The following is a 22,781-nucleotide window of genomic DNA, read 5'->3' as shown; positions in this document are numbered from 1 at the left end:
AGCTGGAGCCCTTGGCTCTGAGCTGTGAGCCCCATGCCCAGATGACAGTTCGGATCAGCTGGGCATGGGGTGCAGGATCCAGCTGTCAGTGTCCCACAATGCCCCACATCAGTTGGCAGAAGCACTCCTGGTGAGGACATGCACCGCCCACTGAAAGAGCAAGCGTGGATGTGAACCACTGCTTCATTTACTGCGGTGGCTGTTCGTGGACTTAAGTCAACTTAATTTTGTCATGTAGATAAGCCCTGAATGTCATGCTTCCCCCTACTTTTAATTTTGGAGTGAAATGTTTCCTACAGTTAGAAAACATTTCCACAGACATTTCTGAAATGAAACATTAAACTGTTTCCAAAAGAGACTCCTTTACAATCCTACAGTCAGTTTTGATTTCTTTTCTGAAGTAGATACAGTACAGAAAATTCAGCTTCCCAAATACTTTAAAACAGATTGTTAGAAAACTTATTTAGTGGCAGAATCAGAAGAGTTGTATTCTCCTGTAACTTAAAATGTAACATTTGAAAGGAAGACTATGGAAATTACCTTTTCATATTCTTCCTCTGTAGGATTATACTTTCGCAGCCATTCTGCAAGTGGCTTGTCTTTAAAAGATCCTGTCACTCCATATTCCACTTGAATTTTCCTAAGTGTATCTGAAGCAGGAACAAGCTCCACCATTCCTTTACATAAAAATTAAGTTGTGAGAGAGAGGGAGAGAGCACACATGAGAAAAGACTACTCTCGTTTAAATCCTATTTTTACATTATATTTTCCACTACCTCTCATTTGGTATGAAGTCTCCTGTAGACATTTGATTTTAAAATGTAGAGCCCAACCCCAGTCTCAAGCAATGAAAAAAATCTATTAACTTTGTTAGTCTGCTAAACCTCTCTGCAGGCTATTTTACAAAGTATACTACAAAATGTATGTAAGCAAATTAGGCTTGTGTGTTATTACTACCTGTGTTAAGGTTTGTGGAATATCGTAGGTAACTCCTACTTTGATTCCAAAAAAAACTATCAGCTGGTTAAATATGCCATTTGTGTAAAACTAGTATTGGGTATAATCAGTGATGAGCTGCCAAAAATCTTAACCGGTTCCCTCCTCACCCCACAAGGGAGTCGTGCCCCGCCCCCCAGGACTCCTGCCCCATCCAACCCACCACGTTCCTTGATGCGCCCACCCCCCAGGACCGTTGCCCCATCCACCCCCCTCCCCTGTCACCCTCCTGCCTGGTTCTGGGGGCACTCGTGGGCCACCATAGTGAGCGCCCACCCCACCCCTAAGAGCCAGAGGGACCTGCCAGGGGGGTGAGGTGGGGAGTCCCAGCAGTGCTTACCTGGGGCAGCTTCCAGGAAGCATCCAGCAGGTCTCTCTGGCTCCTAGGGGCGGGGAAGCATAGCTATGGGGGGAAGCAGCTGCTCCCCCCACTGATCACATCAAAAGTGGCACCTTAGGCACCGACTCCGTAGGTGCTCCAGGGCTGGAGCACACCCACAGGGAGAATTTGGTGGGTGCAGAGCCCCCACTGGCAGCTCCCCCACCCCAGCTCGCCTCCGCCGCCTCCCCTGAACATGCCGCCCTGCTCCGCTTCTCCACCCCCGGTTTCCCACGAATCAGCTGTTTGCACAGGAAGCAGGGGGTGGGGTGGGGGAGAAAGGTGAGAAGCAAACAGCAGCTTCACACTCAGGCCCAGGGAGGTGAGCTGGGGCAGGAGGGCACATGAGGAGGGCCGGGGGGGAGGGGGGCCATGCGTAGCGGAACCACTCCTCACCCCAAGCTCACCTCCGCCTCCCTGGGCCTGAGCACAAAGCCGCTGCTTGCTTCTCAGCCCTCCCAGGCTTCCCGCGTGAACAGCTGATGCGGGGGCGGGGGGGAGGAGAAGAGAAGCACAGTGGGGCAGCAGGTTCAGGGGAGGAGGCAGAGGTGGAGCAGAGGTGAGATGAGCTGGGGCCAGGAGCGGGGTGGCGAGCTGCTGGTGGTTGCTCTGCACCCAACAAAATTTTCCCCATGGGTGCTCCAGCCCCGGAGCACCCACAGAGTCGGCGCCTAAGGCACCACTTTTGGCCAGTTGTTAAATTTAGAAGCCCTTTTAGAACTGGCTGTCCAGCGAACTGGTGCAAACCGGCTCCAGCTCACCACTGGGCATAATCATTACGTAATGACTGTAAAATATCTCATGTGCACTCCTAAGTAGTTTAGGTGACTAACTCTGTAGTATAAGTGACATGCTGGAGTAGAAGAGGCTCCAAGTTGACTTATTTCTAGAGCAACACAAAATACTCAATATGTGGTGCTACAAGGGGCCTTATTTAGGAGAAGTGGCTATTAAAAAGTAAGAATTCCTATAGCTAAACCACAAATCCCTATTTGGATAGTAGGTTTGTGTGTTTTCTGGAGAAGAGGGGAAGCAGCAGGCACGAATCTGTAATAGAGCTTCCATTTTTGTTCATTACACTGGAAGTACTTTAAAAATACTTTATTAGACTGATAAGAAAAACGGCATTACATGGTAAGTCAGTCTAGAGCAGTTTTAAGATGGGAAGAAATGCTTTCTGTACATTCCAAAGCAAAGCTTTTGTATTCAAAAAGCAATTTATTCTCAGACACATTTATCTGGATGCCAATATTTATAGTACTAAAGTTGCCATTTGTGCTTTTGTGGGTGCCTTTGGGTCAGACCCAACTGACTTCAAAGAGTTGCAAGTTCTCAGCGCTGCTCAAGATCAGGCCCACAATGCATTAGTCAATAATTGCCTGTGTAGGACATGTTCCACTATTTAAGCTCCAAGGCATTTAATGTTTTGTGAATCAAATCCAGTCAGAACAAGTGTTGAAGAAAAGGCTGCCTCATTTCCGTGTAAACAGTATGTGGTGCAAAGTTTATTGGATTTTTAAAATTTTCCTTTTTAAAAACTGAAATTAATAAAGGTACGCAAGTACTGATTCTAACCTGTCTCCCTGCGAGTTTGATCATCTCTTCTGATGGACTGATGTCATGGTAGTGGCTTCAAACATTTTAGCAGCTCAATTTTGATCTAACTAGATCTCTGAAAGTATTATATGGGATGCCAGAATTAGCATTGCTACTGTATTCCATCCATCCTTCTCAGTTCTGTTTTTCTCCACTGCATCTAATTTCTGTTTCTCTTTCACTTTCATGTTTCTTTTTTGTTCCACTGATCTTTAACTGTAAGGATCACCAAGGAGCTCAGTGGTCAAGAGCAGAAGAGTATCTCCAACAAACTGAAGCAAACTACTGGGTGATTCCAATCAGTTTAGTTTCACAATACTATTACACTTGTAAAGCACTCTTGCTCTTGTGTTGAGTTTCCCTCGGCGGGGTGGGGTCTATTGCTAGCATTCATTGTTACACACATCTGCCATTCACAAGGAACCGGTGGGCTTTTAACTGATTGAGGCATGATGCCAAGAATCTGTTGTAGAGCCCCTCACGGGGACAAGTGCAGGAATACATTGGGCAGTTTCTATCTGGTTACGGTACCTCGATCTTTTCCAGTTGAAAGGCACTTGAAGATAACCATCCGCAGGTCCAGTCCCTCCTGCAGCCAGATTTTGTCCATGATTTTTATCATTTGTAAAGCCAACATATCTTGTCGCAGATCTTCTCCAACCTTAAATAAAAAGCAGAAAAAGGATACTTTGAACAATGAACTCGACAGATAAGAGAAAAACCATACTTCTTAAATTGTGAATGACTTGTTTCCTCTGCTAAGTGTAGAGAAAGGATAAATGATGGGCCATAATGAAGTCTGTATATATAAAATGCTGATTTTCAGTTTATACAATACACAGACATCTCAGTTAGCCCTTGAGAAATACTGTTTGAAAGATGAATATAGTCTTTTTAAACCTTACACTTTCACTCCAAGAAGGGGAGGAGAGGTAAGCTGGTCTAATGGTTAGAGTACTAGACTTGGCCTTGAGAAACATTCAATTCCTAGCTCCACTATAGACAGGGTGTGACCTTGGGAAAGTCACTTAGTGTATATCTGCCTCAATTTCCCCATCTGTAAAATGGGCTAATACTGCTCTACCTCACACAGGGGTGTTGTGAAGATAAATACATTAAAGACTGTGAAGCATTAAGATATGACCACGATGGGAGCCATGTAAGTACAAAAGTTTTCAACCTTCTACAAATGTGAACCACTCTTGCGGGGTGAGCTATTTTCATTCATCTAGTTACTTAAGTCAGTTTCTAAATATAAAGAGAAGATTCAAGATGCAGCTAATAGCCCATAGATATGTGGCAAAGCTAGCCAGTTTTGTTGGCATTAGTTACCATAACCCCATATCTTTCCTCCAGTAGAACAGGGGAGAAAAAAAAACCCAAAAAACTTACTTTAAACATAACATTAATTTCTTCTCCCAGAGGATCTGCATTCACCAATGTGATTTTTAATGGTACTGCATTAGAATTGAAGAAGGAACATGCCTGCAAGTACATGATAGTTTAATCCTTAGCAGGATACCAAGCGATAACATTTTTGGCTTTCAAATAAAATAGAACATTAATAGTTTGCAGATGAGATTTAAAATTGCTAGCCTGCCAGACAAAGTCACTAATACTTGGAATGTTTGCACACCCTAACAACGCAAGTTCTGAGATCAATGAAGTGGCAATATATCACAAAGTAGTATCTCTACAGTGTGTTGTCTCATAGTCCCATTCCTGAGAGCATCACACAACCAGTAACTAAACGCTGCTGTTTTTGTGAGACCCGAAAGATTTTTAAGTTTTGGTGTTGATATTTAATAGATTCACATCTGACATGCATATTTAAAAATCAGGTTAAAATGTTTCATTGCCCTCAATTCACCAGCCTATATGCCTAACATCTTGGAATGGAGTTTAATCTTCCAATCACTATCACCTGAATGCCCAGATCTGACATGCCTGCTAGTTAACAGTAGTGACAACATTCCTCCTTTTGGTCATTCTGCCTCTTCCCTAACAATGTCTTCTGTATGCTGGTATACAATCAAGTGACATAACATTTTACTGGCATGTGTATTTTAATATGCCAGTATCACTAACAAATATATTTCCTAACTTGAAACAGTTATTTTTAAAAAAAAAAATCTTTACTAGGTTGTCTTCCTGGTTGGAATCATGAATTTTTCAGAAGTCTGCACACCATCTCCCATTTCTCCTAAAATATGGAAAGGCAGGGCTGCAGAGGGCTTTTTGGGGGACTAGGGCAAAAGAAGAAACTGAGGCCTCCCACCCTTCCAAACAACTTACCACTGAGCAGAGGTGGGAGTGGGGTAGGGTGTGGGAGATTGCCCGCATCACGCTAACCTGGCAGCAGTGGCTCCTGTCCCATGGGGCTGGTCCCAGCTCCCCGCTCTGTGTGTTGCAACCTGGTATGCAGGGTCACAGTGCACTCAGCTTCTGGCCCAGCCTGTCACTCACAACGGAGAGGCCACCAGGCCAAATATAAGTGAGTGGTGCTGTGACTGTGTGCCAGGTTGCAACGCCACTTATACTGCCCTTTTTGCCCCTCCCTCTTGGTGGCCTTGTATGATGGCCATGACTGTTACCCTGAATTTGGTGGGATAAACATGCCCCAAAGAAAACATGTCCATGCCTCTCCTTATGTGCGGTCACAACAGCTTAGATCATTTGGACAAAACTTTAGACAAAAATGCCTAGATCTGAACATCTCTGGGCTAGAGGCAGAGCATTCTCCATATGCCCCATGATTTTTGGATTTACTGCCTTTATTAGACAGAGGGTCAGTTTGATAACCAACAAATGGTGTAAAGTCCATGCAGGTATTCAGGCTCTTTCACCAAGGTGATTATGGGCAACACATCTGCTTATTTTGGGCAGCAATCCCTTGATTTATATTTGTGAAATTTTTGTACATATGCTGGTATCGCAAGATAGAAAATAGCCTAACACAAAATAAAAATGGGGACCAACATTCTTAACTGAAGAAGCTATTCAAAGTTGGATTTACTGCTGCCTCTGAACTGTAAGTTTGAGATCTGAAGAGAATACAAGTCTGGAGCTTTCCCATATCTCAGTTTCCTACTTTCCACTGATTACATAATATGTTCCCTTCAATTCATCTTCTCCACCAGGTCCCTCACGGCGATTAGGACCAATGTTCAGTAAATGTTAGTTTGATATCAATTTATTCAGAAGTTTTACAGCTTGTCATTTCTCTGCCCCACACCCATTAGAATCATATTACTGTAGCTTTCTCCTGGAACATTCTAGTTTCTATTGGTTTCTGATTTAAGTGTTAGCCGTGTTGAGGCTTATACAATTTCTGAGACAGAGTTCCTCTTTTCACAGCATGAAATTCAGAACTCCAATGTTTTCTTGTTCCAGCCACCCTTCTGCTTGTATTTATAACTTCAGCCTCATAAGGGAATGGGATTATAATCTTATTTTACAACTTTAGTATATGTATTGTGTAATGCATAAGCGTTGTATTATTAAGCATGTAAGACAGTGTATGCAACTTGTGCTTCAGAGGCTTTAAAGACTGTCAGATCTTGCACGTTTTGCAACTTTGCTTTCACTAACCTTCCCAGTTGCATAAAAACTCTTATTTTAAAATATAGAGTCTTCCCTAGCATGGAGGAACACATCCAATCACACAGCTGGTTAGCTCCATCCCACAATACATACTTCAAAATATTAGCAGCCAGTCTTGTACATTTCCTTCTCCCTTGACCATTACTGGAGGCTGTCTAACTTTTCCATTCACGTACTTTGAAACTTCCTCTGTTCTCACACAATGTTTTTATGACTTTCATGTATGACCAGGTCCTTGCTGCTATGCAAGAAGAGCTCCACCTGGTTTTGATGAAGTAGCAAATTAAAATCAGACCTTGGTCTAGCTGTGTAACAATTTCCACAATCTTTGTCTCTCTGCTCAACTAATTTAATTTTATTGTCTAGTTCTAAAGGCTCTTATTAAAAAGCTCCCCCACCAGTGTAACGCATTTCATATATATGAAGTATTCCTTTCTACATGTTGATCATTTTCAGGAATTACAAGCATGTAATGCTGATTTTAAAAATCTTTCCATACTGTACCTTGACATTTAATTCTTTTGCCACAAGGCTGGGACTAAGAGGCAAACGGCATTTGTTCTTCATGAAAAAGGATTGTACACGTTCCATACCACTTTGCAGGACAACCTGAGAGCAAATAAATAAATAAATAAAAATGCAGAACTGTCATTAATCCATTAAAATACCAACAGGGATATTTTTGACAAGCAAAGTAATTGCGTAGAACAGCAGAGGCAATGCCCTAATTCCTGAGGAGTGCCATGGGATTTTAAGTGACCACAGTCACAACTTCTATTTTATTTCTCATCCAAAAAACATAACCCCACCAGTACAGCCCTAATGCCATGCCAGTGAAGTTTTTCATTGTCAGTTCCTTTCCTCGCATCATAAATACTCCCCCACCAAAGCTACAGCTAACAGTTGAAGATTAGTCATTGACAAAAATCTGTTGATTTTTTTTATTACTCTGTTGAACATTTAACATCTGTTGATGAAAAACATCTTACTATACTTTTATACAGTGCTGTATTTAATGTGAAAGCTGAGTAAATTTACTTTGAAATTCCAGTCAGTTGTATCCCTCTTTAACACACAAAATTAAAAGTTACGCATACGCACCTGCCTAGCAGATCCACTTGTTTGTTTTACTTTTTCTGCAACCACTCCCAAAAGCTGTACCAGTCTGGTCTGCTTTTCCAGCTCTTCCCTCAGTCCTTTTCCACAGACCGAGAGGAAGGCACCAAGAATACACTCATACCTTACCCCAAACTTTGCATCATGTAGGGTATCCTTCAAAAGCCTGAAATAGCAGGTATGTAAGTTACTAGTTTTCCCTACAAAGCGATATTTCCCCTCTAAAGCGAACATTTTAGATAGAGTTCAATAGCAAGCCTTTTTTTAAAAGTCTGTTAACAAGTGATATTACACAACGCTGCACACACATAAGTAGTTACTGATTTACAGCAAGTAATGTAATTCTGAAAACTATATGTATATGGTTCTTATGAATTCATTTGGTTTTATTACAAGGAACACTATCTTTTGCATATTATGCTGACTTGATGTAACATCCATTGACCTGTCAAACATTATTGAAATTTTAGCATTTAGACAAATTACTTTATTCTGGAAACACCAATCTGACTATAATTAAATGATAATGAAAGACATGTTCTTACCAATATACACAGTGTGCTATTTGAATATTTCCTAATGCCCGAGTCAAAATGAATCTGACTAAAGAGTTGTCCAGGTAGGTTTCATACTTCAATGCCTAAATGTAAGAAAATCAGTCAATTTTTATATTCGATTATACACTGCCTTTGGTTGTTTTGGGGAGTTACCTCTAACATTTAAAGTTCAGTGGTGATCAGAGAATCTTTAGCGTCTCAGAGCAGAGTAAACCCACTAGCTTTGGCTATTAATCCCAGATAATCTGTGAAAGTTTTAGATGATTGAGAAACTAAATTTAAAACAGACACCTGAAGCTGTCGTGGTATTTTAAAGAGTAACAATTTTATAAATATAGACTATATATGAAAATAACCAGGGATGTCAGTAATGACATTTCCCCCACCTCTATCCTTGCTCAGGAGAACAAAAAAATAGCCAAAATAAATATCTGCCCCAGATTGATTTATGTCATTAGCCTATTGGCTTTTAAAGGTCACTCCCTCACTTTTTGCTCAATAAATCGGCTTATCATGCAATTTATACGGGATAAAAACAGCCTTGTTTGTCACACAAGACCCTTAAAACATCCTGGGCAACTGGAGGTATGGGGTTGCCAGATTTGTATCTAGCATTCCAAATGTGTCCTATTTTAAGATGGTTCCCTCTCCAGTGCCTCTGTATACATACCAGCCTGGTTTGAGACCAAAAGAACCACTACACTTAGCTATGCCATTTGGCTCCCCCTCTTCTATACTTTAAAGGCTACCCACACCCTTAAGGGAAAATCCAATGTTTGCATCTACATGGGGCATCCTGCAAGGTGTTAAGACAATTACAGCATCTGATCTTACTAATTCTCTTCATACCACTATGGGATAACCCATGCCTCAAGATCAAGGCCAACTCCACGCTTAGACAATCTGGATAGAAAAAGGAACAAAAATTGAATATACAATGTGATAAACTGGTCTCCCTTGATCACATGATAACAATCAGCTACCACTGTCTCAGTTCCTTTTTTCAGCAGCTATGCTTAAGGATTCATGCAAAGATAGGGAGACAATTGGTCTGTTTTAACTCTCTCACCTCTAGAAGAGCCTGTTAAGAAATAAGGAAACAAACTTAACTTTGGAGGAATTACTTAAAATGCCTTAATGCTTTGCAGTACCCTCTCAATCTCAATCTGAAAGAAAAATGGGGGAACCTCCCTCCCCAAAAAAAATCTTAGCCTTAGTACTGCAACAGAAACCCAGGAGGATAACTGGCTTAATGTGAAAAAAAGATACTTCAAGTTCTTTATCCTTGCAATTCCTCCAGAACAAAATACAAAAAACGGGCATTACTGGACTGCAGAACTTTTGTTTAAGTCTCGATTGGTAACATATGACAAATGTTAGAGATGCAAAGAGCCACATGCGAACCTTTCTCACATCCTCTATACCTGTCAAAAAATGCATGTGTTCCGGATCACCATATTCAGTGCGCTCTCAAGAACACTAAGTGTCACCATCGTTCCTTGTCCAAGCTTGCATAGTATAGGGGTGCTGGATGATTTATTACCACCAGATGGTATGAAGAAATGGATTGCAGTAACTATTGTAGTGGCCAAAAAGTTATTTTGAGAAGATGGAAATCTTCAATTCCTCCTTTATACACAGACTGGGTTAGTGAGAGCACTCTACTACTGCATTAATGGAAAAAAATACTGTCTAAGAGAAGTGCTTGGAAAAAATACTGGGATGTCTGGTCACACATGAAAATTGTTTACCTTTTCAGTTTAGTATTTATTAGTCCCCGATACTCACAGGTTGTTTGCTCACTTATTTACCTATTTAGTCATTTTAATAACTGATGCTTTGCAGGACCTCTATGGGGTCATCCCCCCCAGGTTTTGCAAATAATGAACGTTGAATTGTGTTATTGATATGCTATTTCCACCTTATGCATTTGTATGTGTTTTGTTTCATTGTATTTATTTTTTATTGTTTTTATATAAAAGTTTAAAAAGTGACCATTTTGTACAAAGTCTTTCACGTATCCAGAAGGTGCTAATAGAATTCTATTTTTTGTTCTTCCTAACCCAGCATGTAAATTAAGTAACTTAATATCACTCATAGCACCTCTGTACCTAACCTTCTAATGGAAACACTAATTAAAAAAAGGACCCAGATGTGTGTTTTTGCACCCAAAATATACCAAAAATGTTTTCTTCAGGAGTTCTAATGTTGGAAAATGTACCAAAAGAGAAAGCAATAAATCTCACCTGCACAAACTGGGGGAGGAAGTCTGTTAACTCATCATCACTTATTGCCTCAATCCAATTCACAGCTGTGGTTCGCAGTTCCTGATCTGCAAACCTGCAAGAGCATCACAACTCCACACTCACTGTTATTGGTTTTAACTTCAGCAGAGATACACATGAAACACGACTAAGTCTTGGGAGCTAACATTTTTATTTTGGCAGTGCTTGCCCACTCCCAACAGTATCAGGCCCTCCACGTAGAATGCACAGTATAAACACAGGCACAGGGATGCCTATCTCTAACAATTTATTGTCTTAGCAGCTTGCTTAGATAGCAAACCTATTCTCATAGTAAAAGGATAGATTTTGAAGTGAGTCACTAAAGTCTTCTCTTGTAACGTTATGGTAGGGTGTCAATTTGGCTGAGTTTATCAAAGAAATTAAAACAGCTTTTGAAATGTAGACATGGGGTTTTTTGGTATAAAAATTTAGGCCATATTTTACAAGTGAAGGAAATCCAGATAATCCTCTTATGAGAGTTTAGAAGTCATCTTTTGTTGGTAATCAAACCCTAATCAAAGTGCACTTTAACTAGAAGCCCATTCTGTAGCTACCTCCAACCATGCAAGCCAAAGAGAAACAATTTAAGTTAATGAAAGCCATAGCTTGTAAACAAAATTACAGAATGTGCAGTGAACATACTTTACAATGCATTGTGCAGCACCCTACAAAACTTGTAGTAATTCAACAGCGGATGACAAATTCTACAATGAATTACAAATGAGCATGCTAACTATTTGCACAATACAATAACATTGGAAAAAAGTTAAACATCCAATTTAAATGCACAATTACAAATTGTGCATTTGTTTCTATAATTTATGAAGTTCACTTACTTTGAATCCAGTAGTTCCAGTGCAGTCAAAGGAGGTAGGGGAGGCCACTGCTGAAGCAGTGAGTAGATTTCAGGAAGACTTGCCCAGTCCCAGTGTGGGGCACTAGCTAATATTTTTGGAAGGCTGTTTGTGTGTCCATGGCAATATTGTCGCTTCTCCCACAAAAATTCTTTATCTTCCTTTGATAGCCTGCAGACAGTCCAAAGAGCAGTTTAGTTCATAAGAATGACTATCGTTACTCTGAAGAATACCAAAGCACTTGCCAAAGTCCATATGTAAGTCACTTCATCTACCTCCAAGATCGAATACAACCTACAAAGTTTTAAGTAGGCAGTGAGGAAGGTACCCCTGAAATGGCAGACTGTTGCTCAAAGCAATCAGAACTTTATCATCGTTTAAAGTTTCATCCGAAATTGAGTAGGGCAGAGCACCGAATGCCATACTGCAGTGTTAGTTCAGCACAGATGACACAGGAAGACTGCCACCTACAATATCCTAATTTCTTTTAGTGATCTCTCAAGCGTATATAGCAGCTTCGGGAAACTTATCAACTGTTCTGTGAAAAGTTTATTACATAGATTTCCCCCAAAAAATGGGTTCCTGTGTTTCCAGTTCTACTGAATCTCTTCATAATGAGCGCTGCACAGCTAAACCCAGGCACACAAGCCTCATTTATGCGAAAGAAAGGGGGCATATGTGGCTATAGATTGTGTGTCAGCTTTTAGTAAGGATGACAAGTTTTAGGAGATAACAAGCAACACTGTGTCCCATCTCCTTCCCAGGTAGGGGGGAAAGACGGGGGGGGGGGGGAGAAGAGAGTCAGGATATAGTCACAAAGGAGGCTCCCCTCACAACAGTATTTCAGCCTTATTAATGGAGAATGTTGTGCTGTTTATGAAGTTAAGACGGTTATAAATACAGAATCCTGGCCAGTAATCCTGTTCTAATAGAGGATCTGATGTTAAACAGATACAGCATTTATAAAATTTTGTCAGGCACCACCCTTAGTAGAACTCTAGTCTCCCATTTTCTCCTTCCTTCTCTAGTTCTCTCGTAGCCTTGCAACATTTTAAATAATCACTGCCCTCATCTCCCAAAAGCCAGAAATTCATTCGCAGCACCTGCCAGGTCATTAATTTGCCACCACTGTCCTACAGTCTGAAGAGGTCCGAACAAGCACATTTTGCAGAAAGGGGTCAAAAAGAGAAAAGTCTAGTAACAAGGAAGATGCCTGGGTACAAGCTGTGGAAAAAACAAGTAGGTATTGTAATTTCAAGACCACTGTTTTCTGGGGTACATACAGAACACTGAAGTCAATCACAGGACTTCAAAAACACTAAGCTAATATTTCAGACTAATACAGAGGAAATTTAACTAAAGTTATGTACTTAATTTCCTCTTCACAGAGTTCCGTACATGTAGAAAGATAAAATATTGCTACAATAGATGAACATACCCAAGGCTGCCATCTTTGGCAAGAATAGCAAGAAGACGCTCCTTTACATTTTTTTCCAATGTTTCTATTGAATGATGTACCAAACCATTTGCAGCTTGCGGAATTTTGTATACAGTATCAAAAGCCAGGGAGGGAAAGTCAACCTGAAAAATGAGAACAGAAGCCAGTCTTAAAAAGCTTTCAGAAAGCTGAAAAGGCTCCCTTAGCACTGAACTACTGCATCAGTGGTCAATGATCACTGTTTTTACTCAGGCTGTCAAGCGATGAAAAAAATGAATCGCACTGTTAAATGACAGAATGTCATTTATTTAATTTAAATATTTTTGGATGTTTTCTACATTTTCTAATATATTGATTTCAATTACAACACAGAATACAAAGCGTACAGTGCTCATTTATTTTATTAGAAATATTTTTGCTGTAAAAAAGAAATCGTATTTTTCAATTCACCTCATACAAGAGCTGTAATGCAATCTTTTTATCATGAAAGTTGAACTTACAAATGTAGAATTAGGTACAAAGAACTGCATTCAAAAATAAAATTATGTAAAACTTTAGAGCCTGCAAGTCCACTCAGTCCTACTTCTTGTTCAGCCAGTCACTCAGACAAAACCAGTTTGTTTACATTTGCAGGAGATAATTCTGCCTGCTTCTTGTTTACATCACCTGAAAGTGAGAGCAGACATTTGCATGGCACCGTTGTAGCTGGCGTTGCAAGATATTTATGTGCCAGATGTGCTAAAGATTCATATGTCCCTTCATGCTTCAACCATCCACACTGATGACGTGTTCTGCTCGATAACTATCCAAAAAAGTGCAGATCGACACATGTTTGCTTTCATCATCGGAGTCAGATGCCACCAGCAGAAGGTTGTTTCTCTTTTTTGATGGTTGGGTTCTGTAGTTTCTGCATCACAGTGTTGCTCTTTTAAGACATCTGAAAGCATGCTCCACACCCTGTCCCTCTCACAGTTTGGAAGGCACTTCAAATTCTTAGGTCAAGTGCTGTAGCTATCTTTAGAAATCTCACATTGGTATCTTCTTTGCCTTTTGTCAAATCTACAGTGAAAGTATTCTTAAAACGAACAACATCCTGGGGCATCATCCGAAAGTACCATAATATGAAATACATGGCAGAATCCGGGTAAAACGGAGGAGGCGGCATACTATTTTCCCCAAAGGAGTTCAGTCAAAATTTAATTAACACATTTTTTTAAACCAGTGCCATCAGCATGGAAGCATGTCCTCTGGAATGGTAGCCGAAGCAAGAAGGGGCACACAAAAAAGTTTAGCATATCTGGCACGTAAATACCTTGCAATGCTGGCTACAAGAGTGCCATGTGAACGCCTGCTCTCACTTTCAGGGGACACTGTAAACAAGAAGCTGGCAACATTATCTCCTCTGAATGTAAGCAAACTTTTCTCTTAGTGATTGGCTGAACAAGAAGTAGGACTGAGTGGACTTTTAGGCGCTAAAGTTTTACACTGTTCTGTTTTTGAGTGCAGTTATGTAACAAAAATCTACATTTTTAAGTTGCACTTTTACAATAGAGAGATTGCATTATGGTACTTGTATGAGGTTAACTGAAAAATACTATTTCTTTTGTTTATCATTTTTACAGTGCAAAAATTTGCAATAAAAATATAAAGCAAGCACTAATACACTTTGTATTCTGTGTTGTAATTTAAATCAATATATTTGAAAATGTAGAAAAACAGCCAAAAATAGTAAATTGCAATTCGTATTCTATTGTTTAACAGTGTGATTCAAACGTCAATTAATCGCAATTAATGTTTTGAGTAAATTGCGTGAGTTAACTGATTAATCGTCAGCCCTAGTTTTTACATTGGTATTTTGGTTTGGTATCCCCTACCATAGCCCGAACAATGAAGAGGTTCCCCGTGCCCCCCCAAAAGTGATATCTATTTCTGCTGACAGACAAAGTTCTTGATCACTTACGGCAGTCAAACAGTATCTACTCAAGTCAAAACAAGAATCCTAAAGCTAAATCAGAAAATACACTACCTGCAATACTATTTTTTCCATGAGATTTCCTCTTTTGTGGGCAGTTCCTGATGCTGCAGTCACATGTGATGAAGTCCAAAGATGTAAGAGCTTCGTCCCACAAGTTAACAAACTAAGAACACACACACACAAAAAAAAAGCACAGTATTTCAGTAACTATAACTTGTGTCTACTCCTCAAAAAGACAATTAGTTGTGAGAAACAGTAGGAAGTCTGGGAAGCAGATCAAACACCCATTAAAAGAAGATAGCTCACAAATGATAAAAATATTAATCTGGTATCTCTTCATAATTTAAATGGACTATCAATAGGTTCACTATAATGGCAAAAATTTGTCACAGAATATAGATGTTCTCAAACTGAGAGCAGGCCAAGTATCAAATTATAACTGTCCCTGAAAGAGGAAATTTTTTTTTTTTATTCCAAAGAGGTTCTATATTAAGCTTCTGAACTCAGAGGGAACATTGGGAGCATGCCCATTTGTTTGGCTGCTCAAAATCAATCCCCAACAAAGAATATGATCTCTACAAAGAAGAATTTCATTCTCCTATATGTTCATTTAACTATATTCTATATATATATATATATATTTTTCAAGTCCTCAAAATGCTTGAACCTGAGAGAAGCTCTAAGCCGGCAGAGGCAGAAGGATAAAGTTAAATAGTGAAATGGTTGACTTGACTAAGGGAAAAATGTCTCACCTCTCAGATAAATAAAATGGAGCACAGGTTGCCCATGTGAAGCGAATAAAGCTTTCAGACAAAGTAAATATTCTACAGGCAACAATCCTGCACCAACAAGGATTGGACTTGGGATCTTTTCTCATCTATAGCTTCTATGATTTGATCAAACCACATATTGGTTTAGCTGCAGATGCAACATTTTGCTAATAACTTCACATTACTACTAACCAATTATACTAATTAGTATGAGTCACTACAGTTATATATTTACAGAGTTCTAACAGCATGCTGGGCATTGTACAGAACAGAATTCTTGCCTCAAGTAGTCTTAAAAAAAAAAATCTTCCAGTCAATGCAGTTTAATTTCCTGAAAAAGATGTAAGGGGGACGATCAAGCCTTCAGTGTGTTGGGGAGAAGGGGCTGGGAAGAGAGGGAGGAAAGAAGAGGCAGTGATACCTTAGTCTTTATTAATATGAGGTTCATAATTCAAAACAAAAAACCATGCATCTAATTACATGCCACTGAAGAACAAATGAACACAGATCTAGCCCTTAAGAATTACACAGTATTCTTTCAAGCACTTGTTAGTTCCCTTATGTGGTAGCAAGAATGGAAGAGCTGTATCCTTTCCAAACCCACACTTCATCACAAGTGCTTCCAATCTGGCTTTAGATTCTCACAGCACAGTAATGACCTTTGAATCTTCAATGTTCTAGTTAGCAGCAATTTTTAGATCCCCTTGTTATTGATGTAATTTGAAAATGCAGCTGGAGTATTTGGCTTGTATCCCTCAACTACCTTGGCCCATGTTCAACTGTAGTAGTCCACGGTCAGTCTCTGCTAGCATTTCCACATCTACTGCTGCATGTTATTCATCCAACTTTGGCCTAACCTTTTTGATCCTTGTGCTTCAGGGAGTTGAAATAATTCTCGCACGTGAAGTACAATTTATCCATCTCTCTGCTCTTCAAACTGTTGATAGGATTCTCTCCAAGTAGCCCAACATTACAATATAATTAAATTGACAACTTGACATTCAGCTGAAGATAAGCTCGATCCTATTTGGTAAAAACTTAGATGCAGGACCATAGGACCAGCTCCTCAGCTGTGTACGGGCAGTTGTGTGTCCCTGACAATAGGGGGTCCTCAGGTAGCATACAACCACTGTAATGCATCACTCCCTCATGAACGGTGCAGCGGGTGTGGTCAGAGCACTCCTGGGCTGCAGAGATACCAGCTCCTGGCATGGTCTCAGAGTTGGTTTACACTGTGATAAAAAAACCTGTGTGATACCAAGTGTCACTGCCCAGGGCAGCTGGTTTGGTCTGTGAGGCTAAAAAACAGTTATGTAGCCAGAGTCCAAATGTCTATGCTTCCATTTTATAGCCCAAACCCTGCAAGCCCGAGTCAGCTAACCCAGGCTAGCCAGAGGTGTTTTTTGCAGTGTAGACATCCACCAGTCAGCAACTGTAAAGGTAGGTTGCAGAAGCCCTCAAGCGGCTTCAAGCTGTGCCTGGGAACTAGTCTGGGGCAGATCAGCTCAAGATCAGAGAAGCACAAACGTGACTTAAGGTTACCTTTGCATCCCCAGCCAGAGTTTTGCTCCTCAGCTTTCTTGAGCAAGGTTTGGATCTGGGCCAATGGTCTTCAATGACGCAGAGCTTTCTAATATTTACCACTTTCTCTTTACATTCCTTTAATTGCACACTTATTACACCTTGTAAAAAAGTTACTTTAAATCCTATAATCCAGATTTTAGTCATTAAGTCTGGTAAACGATGTCTGATTCATCTTCCGATTCTTGTTCCAGGAGGCCTCTGAATATTCCCACTTGTGGAATCAAAGCACCTTATGAGCTTTTGGAATCTCCTAGCCTATACTGGCCACTTACCCCTCCCTCATGGAGCATTACAAGTGGAATGGCTCCAACTGCCTTTAAGTTCCTGCTCAACAGCTGAAGGTTTAAAACTCAGTGTTCAAAATGTTTCCCTTAATTTTAATGGTCTCCTGCCCCTTTGTACCTACTTTTGTTTATAGTTAAGACTGTTGCTTTTCATTTAAAAAAATAAGGAAGAAAGGGTTTCTTTATGGCAGAAGCACTGCCTGGATCAGCAAAGACCATGAGGGCTGCCTCAAAATCCCTTCTGATGGTGGAGGGTCTTCAGATCTACTTGACTAAAATTGGTATGGTGTAAGTCCAGCATCAATTTTGAAGAGCCACTCAAAGTAGTTATTCATATTATTGTAGAGACGAGAGGCCATGACTAAGATCAGGGTCGCATTGCACTAGATGAAGCACTATGTCCATCGTAAACAGTATGCAGGTGCCTGAGCTTATCACTGAGTTGAATGTCAAGTATCCAGCACCAATGACTAGGGACTGAAGAGCTTCTTGCTAATGTAGCTTTGTGTCCAGCATTACTGGTACCAATGTCCCCAGATCTATACTGTCAACTAAGTCCTTTGCAAAAAGAATCGAGCACTATTTAATAAGTGTGAATGTACCGGGGGGGGGGGGGAGGGGGAGAGAAAAAAAAAAGAGAAACACTAGTTACTGGTACATAAAAACTATCCTTAAAAAGACAAAATTAAATACCTTGATAATTTATACTCTCCTTTAAATGTAATAATCTGGGGTCAGTTTAAGTCACATAACAGTTTCACTGTCTATGACAAGAAACCACTGTTCAGTGTCTGTAAAACTTGAAAGCATTTTGTTCTAGTTTGTCTGATCTCTGGATGTAAATCTGTGAACCAGTAAACTTTTCCTAAATGTGGATAGGCTGGAAGTGATCTTTGTTACTTACAAACTGTATTTGTTTTACTCAGAGCTTTCATAATCATTCTAACTACTGCATAAGCAACTTACAGAATTAGTGTACTACATTAGTAACACTAATGTAGCTTAAATGTATAAAGTCAATTCTATCCACTTTTTATTTAATATTTTTGTAGAAGGCATTATCGTATTTGATTTTTTTTAAGCTCTTTCGAAGTCTGATATGGTTTATCTTTTTAAAAAAAGCTTACACCAGAGTAATAAGACCAGACATCACTATCATATGAAGACTTGAGACTAGAAGAGACTGACTGCTTTCTAGACCACTAAAAATAGAATTTCACAGAAGGAATGTAAAGGTGAGTCCCAGATAACATTTTTAAAAAGCCTCTTTTCCTCCAATCTCCATTTAAGAGCACTGCAAGAACTGAGTTTCTTTCAATGATATACAGTCCCAAAGACTTGTTCACATAAGCTCAATGTCCTGGCTGAAAAAGGTTTCAGATGATGCCCTATTTGTTCAAGGTGATGAGCTGGACAAAAGGGCTCTTAACACGGAGTCAACTCCTGCTGAGCAAAGCAATGGAATTTAGCTGTACTAAAGCAAGAGTAATCCTATTGGGAAGAGAACCCTGTGAAAGACCTATGAGCAAGCTGCTCTGCTCTCTAACCAAATCTGTTCTACCACCACATTGTTACCAGCTCCTGTCTCCTTAACACTTACAGAGTGAACTCGTCTGCCTTTCACACCTTCTGCCCCTGATGCTGCTCATTAAGTGCTATTCTCTCCCTCCCTATAGAAGGTTCTCAATCAGTAGAGAAAGGAGTATATTTTTTAATTCAGTAAATGTTGGACAGTAACACTTGGGGACACTTACATACATATAATCTATTGACAGGTTTCAGATGAAGTGAGCTGTAGCTCACGAAAGCTTATGCTCAAATAAATTGGTTAGTCTCTAAGGTGCCACAAGTACTCCTTTTCTTTTTATATAATCTATTGTTCACCAGCTCCTATGCTGGAAGTCAGTGGACTGCCTCAAGGATGCTCGTATTATACTACAAACTGTTGCTACTCTGAAGTACTGCTACCCACTGTGGTCTCTATTTGGGAAAACTATCATGTAAATGTGGGTGAAATATGAACATTCCTTGATTATTAATATCATCCAAACAGCCTATCAACCCAACCCTACTAGTCAGTCTGTTAGGAGACTGCAGAAGTATTTGAATAGCAACATCTTATAAGCAGAATTCTATTTACTGTTGATCCTTCATATCTAACTAACAGTAACTTCCAACACAGCACGTTCTATTAAAAGCAATGGCAAAGAAGCAGCTTCTGCACTTGTGGAGTTCATCTAAATCCCCTTATAAACCCAAGTCATTCGCTAAAACAAACCTTTTGGATGCTTACCGTCTAAAGTCAAAAAGAGGTAAAGAAACTTGACCCAACATCTCTGGGCCCTTTCTCTGTTTATTTGAATCAGGTGAACTTCCACTATTTTGATTTAATATTCCAAACAGAGTAAGACACAAGACAGATTCCAATGGCAATTGTGAAATCTGGATAGGGAAAATGATTCTGTAAAATAAAAGTATGTTAAAGAAGACTCAACTCAGAAGAAAAGAAACCATTAGAATCTTTAAAGGAAGTTACAATATATGTTAATGCTTTTTGTTCTCAAAAGGAAGTGAATTAGTGTTGAACATTAATATGCAAAATTTAATTTATTCACACATTGCATCACATCTCTAGTGTCAGTAACAATTTCTGAAGGGCGCAAGGCAACAACCCTGAATCATATCTAAGTTCAAAAGTACCTCTTAATGGACAAGATTTCTTGTGTAAAATTACATGTTCTTTCCAAGGAGCTGGACTGTCTAGTATAATTAATTTTTCCAATTTTTTTGCTCACTATCAGGGCCTATAGATTTGGTTTAACACCCTCTACTTTTCCAAGTTTAATATTAAAGTCAAGCTTTGAGACAATAGGTTTTTTTCATCCAAATTAATTGCTGTTTCATGTAAGCATTTGTGTGTTCTGAAATGGCACACAAAGTAGAACCTTCAAATCTTACTAAACACTAATAAAATTCAGTGTACAGAGTAAAGGTCACACTATTCTTTTTCCTGTCTTGACGTATTCTTTAGTTTTATTGTAATGTCAGTTTTATATGCCACAACCCTACACTTCCTACATTAAATGGCCTGAAATTAGCCTAAGAGACCACCTGTCTCCAGTGATACACTGCCCATCAGTAGAGATGTTCAGGTTAGATCCCTCTCACTATAACAGAGGGCAGCAACTTCACCATGCTCTAGTGTGTCCTGTGGAGTCTGAAATAATGTTCTGCCCTGGTATAAAATAGCCAGGATTTTGTTGACCGCAGTACCCATTTGTTTAACCTGGCCTTTGAAGAGACAGGGAACTAAGGTTTTGGCAGGTGGGTAGGTTTGTAGGGATTTGGATTACAAGATGTTGCCTAATAGAAGTGGAGAGTTGAACTGTGTATTTAAATTTATGATTTTAAACAAAGGGTAAGGTGCTCAAAGCTTATGTCTGGGCACTTTTTATTGTTTTAAGTTTGATGGGGAGGGTACTGAAAACAAACAGTGTATGGGTGAGAGGAGTCGACTTAACCCCCAGGATTAGGACACTATCAATCCAGTTCTCCTCTTGTGTTCCCCACCCCACCGCCCCCACCAATCAAAATCTAAATTAGCTCATCAAGGACAGTTAAACATTCCCACACAGAAGATAAGAAAATCAGACATTTTTGCTATTAAATCTTAAGTGATCATTTAAAGAGTCTGCCTTTCTGTCAGCGGCAGCCCTCCCATCTAAGATTTTAAAAATTAGAACACATGCACAATTGTCATACATTGCAAAGGAATGTTAAAACGCACTGCTTGCATTTAAGTGAAGATTAGCTTATCACTGAAAAATGCTTAAAGACAAACTTCCAGAGTACTTACAACACTAACAAGTTTTTCCCTCCCTAGACATTTGGGCCATAACTGAAGCCTTTTTCCGGTTTACCTCTTTATAGGTGCAAACTGTGCCCACAAAAAGGGAGGAGTTTTTTAAAATATGAGTTTTCCGACAATTTATAAATGTGAACAATCAGCATATTACTAGAGGGCATTTGTTTCTTCCTTCTACCCCCAGACTTTCAAAATTATTAGGGTAAAGTGCTACTCTAACCCAGACAGTATTAACATGTCAGACATGTGTGATCACAGAAAGTCTAAGTTCACTAAGGAGTTCAACAGAATTAGCAGCTTACGTAACTTTCTATTAACTACCCAAGTATAGTTAGAAAATACTATAATTAAAGACAGGAATATTTTAATGAAGGAGCAGAAGTTCTAAAATTACTTACAGTTCATCCCACTTAATCAGATAGAAGAAATTCTTGTATGTGCCAACCTTCTTGGACTGAACGGGTTTAAACAGATCTTTTCCATTATGGGTCAGAGAGCAAACCAAGTAGTATTTTTCGTAACTGGAAAGGAAAAGTCAGCATGCTGAAGCAGGAAGAACAAGAGATGGATAACCGATTTGTAAAACAGGACATTAGTTTAATAAGTTACTCACTTTGACACCCAACTGGTAAGAATTCCATGAGCAGCAAATATTGTGAATTGCAGGTGCTCTGTGGCAGTCCATGCTTCCTTAGTGCTTCTATTATTTTTTGTTGCAGAATGGCTGCTACTGCAGCCTGAGTTTAAGTGAAGGTGAAGAAGGGCATAGACTGCTGCAGTCAACTGGTCTATGCTCACTTGCACAGGGTTTTCAGGCTGCAATGAACCTAGATTATAATACATCTTTAATGCGTATCTTCCTAAAACCACCATTTGAAAACTATTCTGAAATAAGATTAAAAGCTTTACTTACCAAATGAACTGTTGCTAGTGTCATCAGCGGGCTTTAAGGACACCTGCACAGTAAGTTATGGCAAATTTCAGAACACTGAAGCAGCTTACATCCAAATAACCCCCAATTGCCATTCTTCTCAATGACAAACTTTGTAGTTTAAAACACATGATGATTATCTGAAACACTGGGCCAGATTTAGGCTCACACTTTGGTCCCTTTGCACTCTTGTAGCACAGAAAGTCCATAAAAGCTACCATATGTGACTGAGGATTCACAGTGAGGGATCAAGACCAGAGCAAACTGCTCTGGTTAGCCATAATTAATGTAAAAGCTGCTAGAGGACCATTAAAAAAATCAGAATAAATCAATAGTGTTGAGGGTGCTCTTACACCATGGGACTAGGGGAACACAAAGGTGGCATACAGATCAGCTACACCAGAGGAACAGGACTGTTAGTGTCAATATACCACTTCTAGAAAAAAACTGAAACCATAGTCAAGATATTTCTTTTATTGATATTTATTCTTGATATGAGAACTTATTTCTCAAAGTATGCAACAAATTTAGTGTTAAGCATGAACTTT

General features: G+C 39.6%; 1 protein-coding gene across 1 annotated transcript in view; it reads right to left on the bottom strand.

The window, feature by feature from the left end:
• PIK3C2A (phosphatidylinositol-4-phosphate 3-kinase catalytic subunit type 2 alpha) overlaps window positions 1–22,781 on the bottom strand; it is a 90,721-nt gene that overhangs the window by 15,523 nt on the left and 52,417 nt on the right. The window contains exons 10-23 of the mRNA XM_075129368.1: window positions 22,216–22,258; window positions 21,916–22,129; window positions 21,701–21,823; window positions 19,731–19,898; window positions 14,851–14,962; window positions 12,825–12,967; window positions 11,369–11,557; window positions 10,494–10,587; window positions 8,236–8,330; window positions 7,676–7,856; window positions 7,079–7,183; window positions 4,364–4,456; window positions 3,503–3,632; window positions 541–677 (exon numbers count right to left, since the gene is read on the bottom strand). Of these exons, the coding sequence (XP_074985469.1) occupies window positions 541–677; window positions 3,503–3,632; window positions 4,364–4,456; window positions 7,079–7,183; window positions 7,676–7,856; window positions 8,236–8,330; window positions 10,494–10,587; window positions 11,369–11,557; window positions 12,825–12,967; window positions 14,851–14,962; window positions 19,731–19,898; window positions 21,701–21,823; window positions 21,916–22,129; window positions 22,216–22,258 (1,827 nt within the window). The remainder of the gene's footprint in view (window positions 1–540; window positions 678–3,502; window positions 3,633–4,363; window positions 4,457–7,078; window positions 7,184–7,675; window positions 7,857–8,235; window positions 8,331–10,493; window positions 10,588–11,368; window positions 11,558–12,824; window positions 12,968–14,850; window positions 14,963–19,730; window positions 19,899–21,700; window positions 21,824–21,915; window positions 22,130–22,215; window positions 22,259–22,781) is intronic.

The sequence above is a fragment of the Caretta caretta genome, chromosome 6 (genome assembly GCF_965140235.1).
Source record: "Caretta caretta isolate rCarCar2 chromosome 6, rCarCar1.hap1, whole genome shotgun sequence".
Taxonomy (NCBI): domain Eukaryota; kingdom Metazoa; phylum Chordata; order Testudines; family Cheloniidae; genus Caretta; species Caretta caretta.
This window is presented reverse-complemented; position numbering and strand designations above follow the sequence as displayed.